This window comes from Apteryx rowi, unplaced genomic scaffold (assembly GCF_003343035.1).
Source record: "Apteryx rowi isolate R43461 unplaced genomic scaffold, aptRow1 scaffold_818, whole genome shotgun sequence".
Lineage (NCBI taxonomy): Eukaryota > Metazoa > Chordata > Aves > Apterygiformes > Apterygidae > Apteryx > Apteryx rowi.
In genome coordinates, this window is record NW_020451114.1 from 116,148 (window position 1) to 130,144 (window position 13,997).

At 40.1% G+C, this 13,997-nt stretch overlaps 1 protein-coding gene across 1 annotated transcript; it reads right to left on the minus strand.

Moving 5' to 3' along the window:
• LOC112977287 (nuclear receptor subfamily 0 group B member 2-like) lies at nucleotides 1-5,923 on the minus strand. The gene is given in 2 exon segments (XM_026089467.1): nucleotides 1-299; nucleotides 5,353-5,923. Coding segments are annotated over 2 exon segments (870 nt in total).
• Between the last annotated feature and the right edge of the window lie 8,074 nt (nucleotides 5,924-13,997).

Below are 13,997 nucleotides of genomic sequence, written 5' to 3' on the forward strand. Positions count from 1 at the left end.
TCATCTCTTCAGAATTAGGTATTTGAGTGCAGAGGTCATCTGTTTTCAATGCCAGTCTGGCTTAATATATAGGATTTCTAAAAGTAATTCATTTAGGATGACCTCTCCTAAGATGGACCTGAAGAAGAGTTCTTCAATAACATCTGCATCAATGTCTCGGAGAGAGGTGGGTAGCTGAAGAATCCAAGCAAACCTGCCTACGTGTCTGTTGAACATCATTGAGACAAACTCCTTCAAAGCTTGCTGAGCTTCCTGCTGCAGTGTTTGTACATAGGGAAGACATTTTAGGGCATGCCATTCTGTCAAAACAAAAAGTAGAATAAGGAATCTTGAGTAAACATGTTTGTTCTGTTCCCTTCATAATGATGGATGTCTGGTTCTCCAACTTACGGTACTTCTTTTCTCTAGAAAACAACAAAAGCTTACTAAATGTACTTTTTGGAAAAAGAAGATATGCTTAGTTCAATAATTAGAATAAACTTTGAGCAACACTGTAAGCACATTGGAATCTAGCCCCTTACATTAAATATGGAGTTTTGAAGTTGTTTCAGGAGGTAACTTTGACACAGTACAGATGGAGAAGAAGCTTTAAAGGGATGTCTATCCACCAAATGATGCTGAGACAGTAGTGTGGGTAGATGGAAACATTCTAACTTTGATCTAAATAGCATAGGTATATGTCATTAGCAAGATGGAGGTGGTGGTTTGGACTGTAGTGCAGGTTGGCAACCCAAAGACGTAGGTTTCTGGTCTAACCATCACCAATTCCCTTCTATTGTCTGCACTTCCTAGACTAAGCTGAGGCATTATAATTGACTGACTACCCATGCTACCTGGATGCCTTCAGCTGCAGTCTGAACAAAGCATAAAGATGCTCTGAGGTGTATGGTGGCTTCAAAAAGGTAAGAAAGGTAATTATACTCTCAGTTTTTGTCCTCTCTTTCCTCAGCCATTTGTGAAGAGGGCGAAGACTGTTGCATTGCTCAGAGATCCCTGCAGTCCCTGTGGGATTTTCTGCAGCAGCCCTCAGCGTACTTCTAGCCCACCTCCAAACCCTGACCATCCATGTCCCTGTGCTTATGAGGAAGTTGCTGGAAGGCAGCATCATAGCTCTGTTTCGTATTGCTGGAATTAGAGGAATACACACACAGCCAGATATACAGGTTTTTTAGTACCTTTTTATTCTGTTCTCCATCTGTATATGCTCTGAAGGGACCAGAAAAAGAGAAAATATCTGAGCTATGCTTCTGCTTATATAGTGTATATTTGCCCCTAAGTCTGTCTGTAATTATTCCATTGGTTCCTGACTGAGCAAAGTCTTAAACATGTTTTCTTTTCAGGAATGTTTCATTCAACCACACCCAGTTGTTTTGCTAATTACATCAAAAGCAACTCCAGTGTAAAAACACAGTAAGTGAGAAGAGAAACTGTCTTTGAGTACAGGGACATAACATTTGGTGCTATCACTAAATTTAGTAATTTAAAGTACTAATTAAAATTAACTCATTTAAATAAGAGGCTGACATTTGGCCTATGCTGAAACTATTTAGGCAGTTATACATACAAGTCCATCTACCTTTGACAAGGAAAAAAGTTATGAGAAAATTGTTATGTTATAAAACAAAATGCAAAACAATTATTTTAACTATTTGTATAGATTATTATATGTTTAACAAATTAAATTAGTGTACCTTGCATAGGATATTGGTGTTTGTTCTGACAGAATCAAGACCCACCCTCCGCCCCTTAGCCCAATCTATGCATTGTACTGATGCATGGGCTTAACTTTAAACATTCAGTGAGTGAGGATTCACTGAATCAGAGTGCTTATTGCTTATAGAGGCACGGTCTTGAGCCCCAGTCATATACTTCACATGGCACATGACTCCAAACCTGCTGGGCCATCAAGGCTATTTTGGTGGATTCCAGGACTGACTGAGTTCAAAGGACACCCCGTGTTTATCCTTTGCTTCTGGTGGGATTCCCCAGTCACGTAGCTGTTTGCAGCCTGTTGCCTCCTGTGCATGTCTGCCTGAGTGAGGGAACTGCTGAGCCACGTCATCTTTTCTTTCCTACAGTTGCTGCAGCCTGTAATGTTGTAGCATGAATCCCCCAATTTTGGCTTCTGCCTCTCCTGCCTCCCACCTCCTATTTTAACCTGTCTCCACCTCCTTTTCCAGGCACATACTGCAGGCCCATTTAGCATTTTTATAGACACTGGCTTCACACCTCCCTGGGATGGGGTCTCAATGGACTGAGGAGTGTTTTGCATAGGATCATTCATCTAAGTATGGGAGTTTCTTCCTTGTTGCCTAGTGCCCTGCACTAGGGAAAAACCAGCCTCGTTGTTTTTTTTCTCAATCTGTAGCTGGCTGCACTTCATCAGTTTTCAGCAGCTCTATTCTTTCTAGACAGCACTGCCAGAGGAAAAGAAGCCTCAGCAAAGCCTGCAACCAGGCTAGCCAGAAAAGAAGATCTGGAAAAGTCATCTTCTCCCCGAGGATTACCACTAGCTGCAAGCTGTGACAATGATTCCAAGTGTTAGATTTATCATGGAAAGGAAGCTGTCAAGATTTTGTATGCTCAAGATGAAATTGCAATTGCTTATATCCCTTCAAATTTGCTTAAATTTCCCATTTGTTCCCCTTTTATATGTAATCAAACATGCTTTTAATTTATAAGTAATAGGAGAGCTCTTGTGCTGCGATCTGTTGCACTAATATTCAGTCAAATATAAATGTTTCCAGCTGAGCTGTAAACAACCACTATTTTCACTATTCCTGTCTCTTCACTGTGTAATTACAGTAGTTTTTCAGACACCTGTTAAAAGCAACAGGAGCTGTTTCACCTCATTCTTTGCACTGTTCATGCATGGTGGGATAGCCTTACCTACTCCTTCCTTTTACTTGTTACCTGAATCCTAGAGAAAGCCTTGCAATTGGGCTCCCTCACCCACGCACACTTTAACCTTTCAAAGGCGATCCTAGCTAAGGCATCCCTGGGAAAAGCAGCCATGTTTCTGTGTCCTGGAATTTATTGGAGATTTTGGATTCAGTGCAAGGCTGCCTATTTTCTCTGAAGGACTGGGCACACTTTCTCATTCACAGATCCTTACTGACCCAGACAAACTGTGATCAGTCAGTACCCCTGCCAGTCTCCTGCCTACAAGTACTGTGCTAGTTTTATTGCAGTCACAAAGACAGGTGTTTCCTGGATTTTGATTCCTCGCTACTCTCTTCCAAGGCTCTGAATCATAGTTACCATTCTTCTAAAAAAAGAAGGTAGGACGGGATTATCTTTAAAACATAGTGTTTCTGCTCTCTAATCCTCTGAGAAAATTGTGCTGTAGCATGAGGACCTATACCTCATGCTGCCTGCCTGTCTACCTACCACGTTGTCTCCAGAGGGATTTCTTAAGTGTTTGCTTAGGGCACGAACAAAGCCCTGCTATGCTTGTTTATCATGCTTTGTGCCCAATCACTTGCCTAGCTGTGCTTCTGCAGCTGCATTTCTGGATGCCTTGTTGACCTCTCACTCATAACCTAGGTCTGGACTGCTCTGTACCTTCTCCTTTCCCTTTGCCTTACCCAGTTTTGGTGGTCCTGATAGAATTTAAAACATTCAGATATGAGCTCATACAAGTTATTGCATGATCTAGAGAAAGATTAAGCATTGTCGCTGCCAAAGATTGCCTGAAATCTGCTTAGACCAAGGCCTGCAAAATATTAAGATTTGGCCAAACATCAAGACAGAATTAAGAGGCCAGCTGAAAAATGTGTCTGCATATATGTAGAAAACATTTTCTGAGTTTGGTGGAAAGTGTTTAAAAACCATTAAAAATAATCTCTGAAATGACAGTTGTACAAATTATTTTGCAGCAAAATTGGTACAGAAAGGGAGGTTTGATCTTTGTATAAGCCCTCAGTATCTGTTTCAGTCCAGAGTTTAGACTGTGACTTTTTGTTTCATGCGGAATCAAGCCAGGCTTAACTGAAATCCTCCCAGCCTCCTTTTGGAAACAGTGGAGAGAGACATTTGGAGAGATACCTAAGAGGTAGGGAGTCTTCTTGAAGCTTTTGGCTATTCCGTAGGCGGCATGAAGGACTGCTTGACCTCTCATGCAGTAGCCCAGGGCAGCAGCAGTAGTTAAGAGTCATGAATCTAGAACATAACACTGCTCCTGCTGCCACTTTCTCCTTCATAAAGTGAAAATCACAGTTTATCTGCAGAGATAAGAAAAATGCTTGCTAGTTAAACTGTATAAGCCACTGCAAATGAGGGATTTATCTTCTCATTGCACTGGATAAAACTGGTGATTTCTTTCAGCCTGATTTTATTGTGAAAAACTGAAAAAAATAATTCCACTGAAACAAATTCCACTGGTTTGATGCTATAGCATAGACACACAAGACAATACAAAATGTCTGGATGACATTGCATATTAAGAATCAGAATCTGAATTCTATTGGAAACAAATATAAAGCCACTACAGCCTTTGAGAAGCTTTTAAATCATTCACCACAAGAAATACCATGGAATAACTGAAGCATTCAAATATCCTTTTGGTGTAGTCCCAAGTGTAGCACGCTGCTGACAGTGCAGCCAACTGCAATGATTGCTGTGGAAGGAGTCAGGGATCTGAGTCAAAGAGGACTGGAGTCAATAAGTCTTTCCATTTACTTTAGTGGACTTAGAGCTTGGCTTTTAATGACTTATTCACTCTGTGGTGCTGACCTAGGCGACATTCCTTCCTGAAATGCTAAGCTTGGCATCAGAAGTGAAAGGATGTAATCACTTGTCTGAGTCTGTTTCATGACTGCTGCTCCAGGCTTTGAATGTAAAGATACTAAAAAGATACATCAAAGGAGCAGGAAAAGAAAATAAAAGCATTGTAACCTCAGCGCAGTATACTTTTGCATCATTAATGACAGTCAGATGATACAGATAATGTTACCTTCTCCAGTGTTCTCTCTGTAGAGGATGTCTTGTTAAAATAGTTCTAATATTCACATCACATATCCATACACCATCTTGCCTTCACTATATTACAGATGAAGCAGCTGTATTACCTTTTAACTGAAAATCAGTTTGAAGTGACACAGTTAATTCCTTATGACTTAAAAATCTGTCTACCAGAGTCTGTTTTGGCTTACAGTGAGTAACCTACTACACACATTTAAGCAACCTAAGTAAACTACTTCAGGAAGACAGTGATTAAATTGTGGAATATAAATTTTGAAAATATTTAGCGACATTCATAGAAATGAATAAAAATGAACATTTGCCTATATGCAAAATGCCAAATGTCCTTTTAGACACATATTCAGCTGTGATCTTTCCAGGAAAACTTACCAGAATTAAAAAGAATATTTCCTTTAAGGTAAGCATATTCTTTTGCACTTAGGTCCAGCTCCCATAATTTCCACAATAAATTCTTCATCTTCTGGACTTCTGCTAAAGATGCTCCAAGTGAGGAGCTGCCTAGTTCATCACTAGCTGTGGAAGATTGATTGAGGAGAATTTTTTTCAACAAACTAGGGACTGAAATCTCTCTCAGCCCAAAATCCACCCCTTCTTGTGCCAGGCCCAGGACAAAAAGGGGGGCCCAGTTCTGCTGTATGAGGGCAACCTGATCCTCCCAAGGTACGTGATAAAAAGAAGGCAAGTTTCTGATAAAAGTTGAAGTCTTCAAGAGCACTTCAGAAGCTCTTCTGCATGTGACTTCTGGCGTTTTCAGGACAACTCTTCTGCTATCCACGCAAGAGCAGCTGCTGTTTCCTATGGAGCAGTGTGGTTGGTAATACTGCTGGTGCCACTTGGTCTCATTTCGATGCTCTTTGTTAAGGATCTCATACAGGATGTTCTTAGCATGGTGTGTGTCACACTGACATTTCTCAGATTTTTCAGCTACCTTACTAGCCATAGAGCCAAATATTTCCTGTAGGATGCCTCTACTGTGGCAGGAAACAGCGTACACAGAACTGTGCTCCACTAGCAGAGGAGAGCGCTTCTGTCAAACAGCTAGGCATTGTGCGCTTTTTATATACACCGTCAGTTGAACAGTAATGTGACCCTGATCTGTAAAGTTACCTTGAACTTTATTTGCTCCAGTCTGTTTCCACCCGTGGCCAAACGAGGCGGGGCTGTGCTGTTGCCGGCATCTTGCAGGCCTGCCGCGTCCTCAGGGAGAATGCAAGGCTCCCGCCTGCACACAGCGCAGGCGTTGCTCCCTGCCCTGCCCTAGTGCAAATTAACTGTGGCTAGCCTCATGCCACAATGCCAGGGACTCTACCGTGCTGCCCATAGCAGTGCTATTTTTGCAATGGCCAGCTATATAACACATACAGCCTGTCCTTGAGGGGAAGCCAAGTGAAAATTAGGATGTAATAAGTGAAGAAGCAACAAGCTATGTATATTTTACTGATGCACTGACCTTGTCCACTAGCTAATGTTCCAGAGCATTCAGAAATACATTTATACTTAGGAAAATTGCTGTGGTAGCAGTCTTTTGAGTATTCTCAAGGGAGATACTTTTATTTTTGTTAAAAGGAGCCACCTGAAGACACTGTGGATGTGTACAATTACTTTTCACAGAGCAGTCAACAGTGTTCACACTTCACACCACAGCTAATAGGATATGGTACTTATGTCAAGGAGCTCATAAATGAAAGCCCCAGGTATGTAAATCACAGGTATATGAATGATTTCATATTCCTGGTAGATTTTAAAGAAACTTCAGAGAAAGTTGGATGCTATGATTCATGGCAGTGTTGTCTCCTATATTTCAGATATAATAATTTCAAACACAGAACATGTAGACTTCTCCCACACTTGCTGTGTAATTAAGTATTCTTCATACAAGCTGTGAAAATAAAACTGTCAAAGAAGAGATTTTGTTTCTTGCTAGGAAAAGGGCTACTATTGCATGTATGAATATTGTAACAGAGCAAGAGCTGAATGCTTGTCAGGACTACTCAGTCTTCATTATGGAGCATTAAGTATCAGGAATGCAATAAACTCAGCTTTAGTAAGAAATTGACATTTTGGGGTTTTGTTACATGGGGCTCTCTTGCCTGGTCTTATATAAGATAAGAGGTACTCAGGTTTTTCACCAAGCATTAAGTTTACAGTTTCCTACCATCTGGGTTCTTAGTGTATCTTAAAGGAAAACAAACATTAAAAACAACAGCTCCAGGAGCTGCATCTGTTTGATCTCCAGTCCTTAGGTCTGTAAAGGCCATCCCATCATATACCTTAGTGGCAAATTTGGCATTTGTTAGAACTGTTTATTTTTTCCATGCTGGTCAGTTTAAAATTTCCTGTTTATTTACATCCCTAGGATATTTGTGCTGTGAATTTCCCCTTCTGAGAAGAAAAAAAAGAAGTGAAGGGAGAGAAGACTGCTCCAAAGTTGAGAGATCTAGAAGCTGCTAGGTGCAGCTATCTCTATCTTCAGTGGAGATCCGAGGGGGCAGAGGGCACTGGACACCTGACAGGATTTGCTTGTCCATCTCTCCACCTGTTTGATAGCTCTCTACTGTTGCTTATTGCTGTGGTATCCAAGAGCTTTTTAGATTAAATGGCACAGCAACAGAGAAGTCCCCAGAATGTCCCATTCTTCTTATTCTCCCTATAAAATTTTGGCTGGGCTGAAGTTCAGCTGAGTGAATTTTAGTTGCAGGGCTAATGTGATCTGAGGCTGTGCATGAATTAAGTAGATTGGCTAATGGCAGTACTAGAAAGAGACTGAGCTTGCTAAATTCTTTCTTACATGGAGTTTGTTTGTGAAGGGAAGTTCTGTCTCCTGATTGCCAGTGAACATAGCATTATGTTAGTAGTTTAGGAAGGAGAGTGAGCTCTTGTAACTTACACCCAACTCCTTCTCTAACTCCAAAGGAAAGTTTGCTTTGACTTCATCTGCAATCAGCATCACTTCACAGTTCACCATCATTTCATCAGCAGCATATCATTTCACAGTTTGTACTAGTTCTGTTTGTTAAAGTTCTACCCAGATTAAATTAAATCCTTTCCTACTTTTTTTTTATATCTGCATTAGTCATAAGAAGAGAGCCCTCAGGGCAGTAATATGCAGTATTGAATACCATTCTTATTCATCAGAATTTATTTCCTTTCATAGTATATAATGCTGACATGCAGAGGCAAATGATATTTTTATAACAGGAATTCTCAGTAAATTTTAATTGCTTTGTGATTGTTTGCCAAAAATACAGAGTAAAGGTTACTGCCTCAGTAGAATTGGTAAAGACGCATCATCAGCTTTTTCTATGAAAAGGATTACTTAAAATTTTAAATCAGTATTAAATTGTAGTTGAAACTGGGTCTAGTCCTGGTTTTCAAAATTGTCTAAAATAAGGCCTCTATGTGATCTGATTTCCTCAAATGTGGAGGACTCAGCAGCTTATTGCTTGCAAATTAGGCAGTATTTATTTTCTCTTTCCAAATCTTACCTGTAGATTAGTCTGGACAACATCTGCGAGTAGTTATTAAAAACCTACAGTCTTCTTGTTATTGTAGCTTAACAAAAGTGTACAAGACAAAAAATAGTTTTGTAATATCTGAAATCCTGATGGACTGTTTCCCATTGTAACTATTTCTAGCATGATAGATTGGGCATGGTAAGGCATGGTCACATCACTGTTATTTTTTCTGTTTTTCATTTATATACTTTATCAACCAACAAAATACTCACAAATACTCACTTCCATCACATTTTCTCTGCAATCGTCAGAATTGCTACGCAGCCATGAGTATGCCACTTATACCATTAAAAAGGTATTCTAAATCCACACACAAAATTGCTACAGACAGGTTGCAGATATTCATGCCATTGTTGGGATGTCATGCTCCAAGCAAGGCTGCCATTTCCACCTTTCCCAGGAGTAATACTGTTTTGTACTTCTGTATATTCCAGGGTTAAGTTTAATAGAGTTGCAGTTTAGGCGCTTCACGCATGATGCAAACTTTCTGCTGAAATCCCTGGATTTCCCAGGTTTGCAAAAACTGCCTGATAGATGTAAATGGTCCCAGAGCTGTTACATTTCCCATGGTGAGTAGGCTCCTACCCTCTCTGACCAGTGTAGAACAGAAGTGTCAGCACGGTGGAGTCAGCAGGAGCTGAGGGATATTCAGTACCATTAAATATCCACTGCCTTATTCAGATTCTTAAATGTGCTGTTGGATCCAAAGTATAAGGGCATGTAGTATTTTTATCCCTTGGCCAAGAGCCTTAACTTTCCTAATAGAGTATTTGGAAGACTGAAGAGACTTGTCAAATGACAATATAGGAGCATAAGTGGACATCTTATCCAGTATTCTTACTTGGTAACAGCCATATGTGAGTGCTTCAGGAAGACTGTAAGATACATACAGTTTTTCTCATGAGTACTTTCCTTGCCTTCAATCATTTGCAGCTTAGGAAATTCCTGAACCACAGTGGTTTTATTTACTAGCTCTCAATTCATTTCTACTGTATGATCTCATGCAGTCTGCCTGTGAAGCCAGGTGAACTTTTAGCATCCACAACAACCTGTGCAAAGAGCTCCATGGATGCTGTATGTGAGACACAACTGTGACCAGACATGGCATTCAGTGGATTTGGTGCCTCCTTGCTCTGGTACTGAAAAAACAAACAAACAAACAGTCAATCCCTATTCATTCTCTCTGTAGCTCCCTTTATTTTACAAATCTCTGTAAGTCTCCCTTAGTGATCCCTTTTCCAAAATAAAGAGACCTAGCTTACAAAATTACTTTCTTCAGAGCGGTACTATGCCTTTGATCATCTTGTTACCCTTCTTTGAACCTTTCCTAGATCTACTATATCCTTTCTAAAATATTCTCTAAGGAGGAGGTGGGGGAGGCATCAGAACAATACACAGTATCTAGGACTTAGGGGAACATGGATTTATACAGTGTCAGAACAAAATTCTCTGTTTTGTCTTTCCCAAACATCACTCCTGAACACTGAGCTGTTGTTTCCATGGATCTGTATATCACAGCCCCAAAATTTTACTCCTGATGATAGTCGTCAGTTCAGAGGCTTTCATTTTGTATGTGGAGTCAGGACAGTTTTATCCTGTGTGCATCTCTTGACATTTACATACACTGAAATTCATCTGTTATTTGATATCTAGTCAGTGATTTTTACAATGCCTTTCTGCATTTCTTCTGACAACCCTAGTCTTACTCTGAATAACTTAGTATCATCTGCAAACATTCATATTCTGAAACTAAAAGGCACTGCTGAATCATTTACATTTCATAAAAAAATACTCTTCAGAATAGTGAATGTTGTGATTTTTTTAAAAAAAGAATGATGTAATTTAACTATAGAGCAGAAAATCTGACATTGTCCTTGCAGCAGAGTGTATATATACACAAGCAGATGTACACAAATAGTGCTGGATTATACATAGGTGCACAATGTATACAGGAACTGGGTTACTACTAAGTAGTGATGTAAGCTAGCCTACTTTCCTAAAAGGTGAGGCTGGAGACAGATACATTTCTGGAAGACAAAATCTTCCACAATTATTTTATATAGGCTATAAGAAGGAAACACCCTTCTAAGTAGCTGAGAGCAGTCTTTTAAGGTCACCCTGTCACACCACTCTGATATATGCAAATGTTCCTTGATTCAGTGATCTCTTATCTCTCATACAGACATTTAATTGTCCTATAAACATGTATCTGACTTTAGAACAGGATTTTCTATAGAAGGCTTATACATTTTGTTTCCTGGGAGGAGCCAGGTCACTGGTACTTTCCAGGAAACCTGACTTCACTATTAGCCTTAATGATGACGTAAAGAGACAGCAGTAAAAACAATAATTTGTTTGAAGGTTTCCATCTGCTGCTTGTCTCATGGCACATACCATCTTTCATGAGCAGTAAAGGTGACTAAGTATTCATTTCTCAGCTAGAAGGACCAAGAGCTCCATTTCAGACCGCCTACTTTGGCTAGGCACATAGACGGAAACATCATCCACGAGTTAAAACCTGCTCAGCTTCCAGGCCCAAAACTGAGGCACTGATTAAACTGAGACAAGCTCTGAAACAATGTCTTTAACTTATATTCAGACAGGTAAACATAGCAAGCCAATATCTGTCCCTTACATCTGAAACAGGGATATATAAATTATAAACCCAGTTAACTTAAGCATATGTTTAGCTTATCTTGAAAGTCAGTGGATCTTCTCAAGTAATTCAAGTTAAGCACACACTTAAAATACTTTGCTAGATTAGGTCTGGAATAATCAGCGTCTTCCTGAATGTAGCCAATAGAGTACAAGTGTTAAATTAATAGAGAGGTGGCTGCTGCAAGAGGCCCTGTATTGAAACATAAGGTATCAATGACACCAGGCCTGTTTTATTTTTGCCTCTGATGCCTGAATTAGAGAAAATGCAAATGCATCTGAACTTCTGACCAAAACCTTGCAGTGAAATAGGAGCTCTGAGAGTCCCCCTTCCCAAAAGCCTGCCCCAGGCATTTGCATTTTACTCATATTCTGCTGTCCTTGATTTCCAAACACACTGGAGTAACGTGTCTTTTTGGCAGGTGCTGATCACTGGCTGAAGAAAGGAGAGTGTTCATCATCATTTTTAGAATGGAGACATTTTGTTATAAACTTTATGCTGCCTGACTGTACTTCAGCTGTTTTAAATGTGAGCACAAACATGTACCATTTGGAGCTGTATCCAAATCCAAGACTAGAATATTAGTGCAGGAGGTAAAGCATCAGCTCAGTGATGCTCCTCTTACAGAACACTGAGGGCCACAGAAACATTTTTCTTAACTTTTCAGCCTCTTACAAATCTAAAGTAACAATGGATTTCTATGTGGGCAGATACATAAATAAACCCAAAAGGGCTTTCTTGGTTGTTTAAAACAAACAAAACCCCCTAGCTGGGTAGAAAAGATCAGCTGGTTAGATAAATGCCATTGATATTTTTTCTGTGGGGAGCTGCCTAGTGAGATGTTGAACAGTTTTATCTTGCCTCTCACCAACATAGTGTCTGAATYTTCTTCATGTAAAAACCCTAGCAATCGTCATGGTTTTGGCACTTTGCACTCACAGCAGAGCTGCACATGCCATAGGGGACTTGCTGCTGCTTGGCTACTTCTCCCTTGTTTAAAGGTAAGGTTTTGTTTTAAGCAGTTTATAGAAAGGAGCATGAGCTTGGAGACATGAGTAGATTTCAAGCTGCCCAACACAAATCTTTTGGTTTTTTCATACTAGAAAAATTGGTGACCTTTTATAAGGGTACGCCTGTGTCTATGTGTGTGGGTGGGCGTGTGGTCGTGGGGGGAGGATTATATAATTCAGGATAAATGACTTCATACAAGATGGTGCCAGCCATTCTACTATAGCTCCCCCTCCAAGGAGACAGTGTTTGYATAGCTGCCCTTATCAGCACTGGGACAGGCACCATCTGTCATTTTAAATGTAGATAGATATACCACTCAGTATTGCTCAGCGAATGCAAAAATGCTGGAAAACAAAGTAGAGAATGGGCACAATTTTGAAAAAGCAAAGTTAGAAAATGTTCCTGCCTCACACTGCCATCTGTAGCACAGTCCTGAAAAGGTGGCCCTTCCCAGGAGCTCTCTCCCCAGCAAACTGAAAAGAGAAAGAAAGGGTTGTGATAAACTTTTTAACTTAGCAAATATGGAGCCCACTCTCATTAAACTTAAGTCTYTCTTATATCATTGAAGATAAATGCCTAATCTAGTGATTAACACTCTATAAATACCACAGATTAGCTAGTGAAGGTTAGATGGCAGGTTAGATATGTGGGGTAAATCTTTGAGCTGGTCTTTGCTTATTTTACATACCTCATGCTAATATGAGCAAGGTTTTACAAGTAATCTGAGGTCTGACAAAATAAAGCCCAAGCACCCCCATTTTGTTTTGAGATAAATGAGGTGAGACTAATTTTTGCTGGGGTGTAGGACTAATCTCATTGAGTTTTCCCTGTGGTAAAATCAACCATGCCCAAACTTGCCTAGCTGTTTGCTATAGGATAACTTAAGTATTAATCATTCTTACATTAAATATCTATCTATTAAGATTGAAAAAAAAAAAAAAGGCACCTCTGTCTCAAAACTGGGATTTTCTTAGAGCTCAGACTACCTAGAAACTGGTAGAAAAATCTACATTGTTTGATTTTGATTCTTCACAATCAGTTACTGATTATGACTGATGGAACTTGTATGTACAAATCTCCAAGCGTTCATCCAGCCCCAGACATATTCTTCATCAGGTGTTTCCCCATCCCAGTTTACCCAGAAGACCCTTATTTCTTTTATCTGTCTTTGACCATCTCCCTCTTAATTGCTATGACTTTATTCTACCACACCCCTGCCAAGGAGATACTCTGTCCTTTCTCACCTAGATGGTTTCCCATCTAATTTGAAGAAGGTTGGGAACAGTCCTGACAGAGCAGTGGAAGGGGCTGATTGCATCTCTCCCTGCCATTTCCAGAAGGGACAGAGACAGAGAAGTTCACAAATCCTTTGCATACTAGGACTAAACCATCTGGGGACGATGGAAGTGAGACGAGCAATAAAAACTGGTCCGCTGTTGGGAGCATCAACATCTTTACAAAAGCTGTACGTCCAAATCCAAGCACCATATGACCCTGAATTTTTTCAGATTTTAGACATTCTCTAGTATTACATACAACTGTCATACAGTACAGTAAACCTGTATCTAACTAGCACCACCTAAGACCAATAAGTACAAGTGTCTGACACCCCTGTTTCAAGCCCATTAGGAATAGGTTGGTCTGATGAAGCTGGGAAAGCGAAAAAGGTGTTGAGTCATGTACCTGTTGGAAATTGTGAAGGAAATCCTTTTGTCTCTGAGCATGAGGCTTTACTGTCAAGATATTTCCAGGGAAGAACCAGCTTTCTGATAACCATGGAGTCCAGGCAGGAGTCAAGAAGAAAGGCTGTGAAAACTTTGCCACAGTGCAGT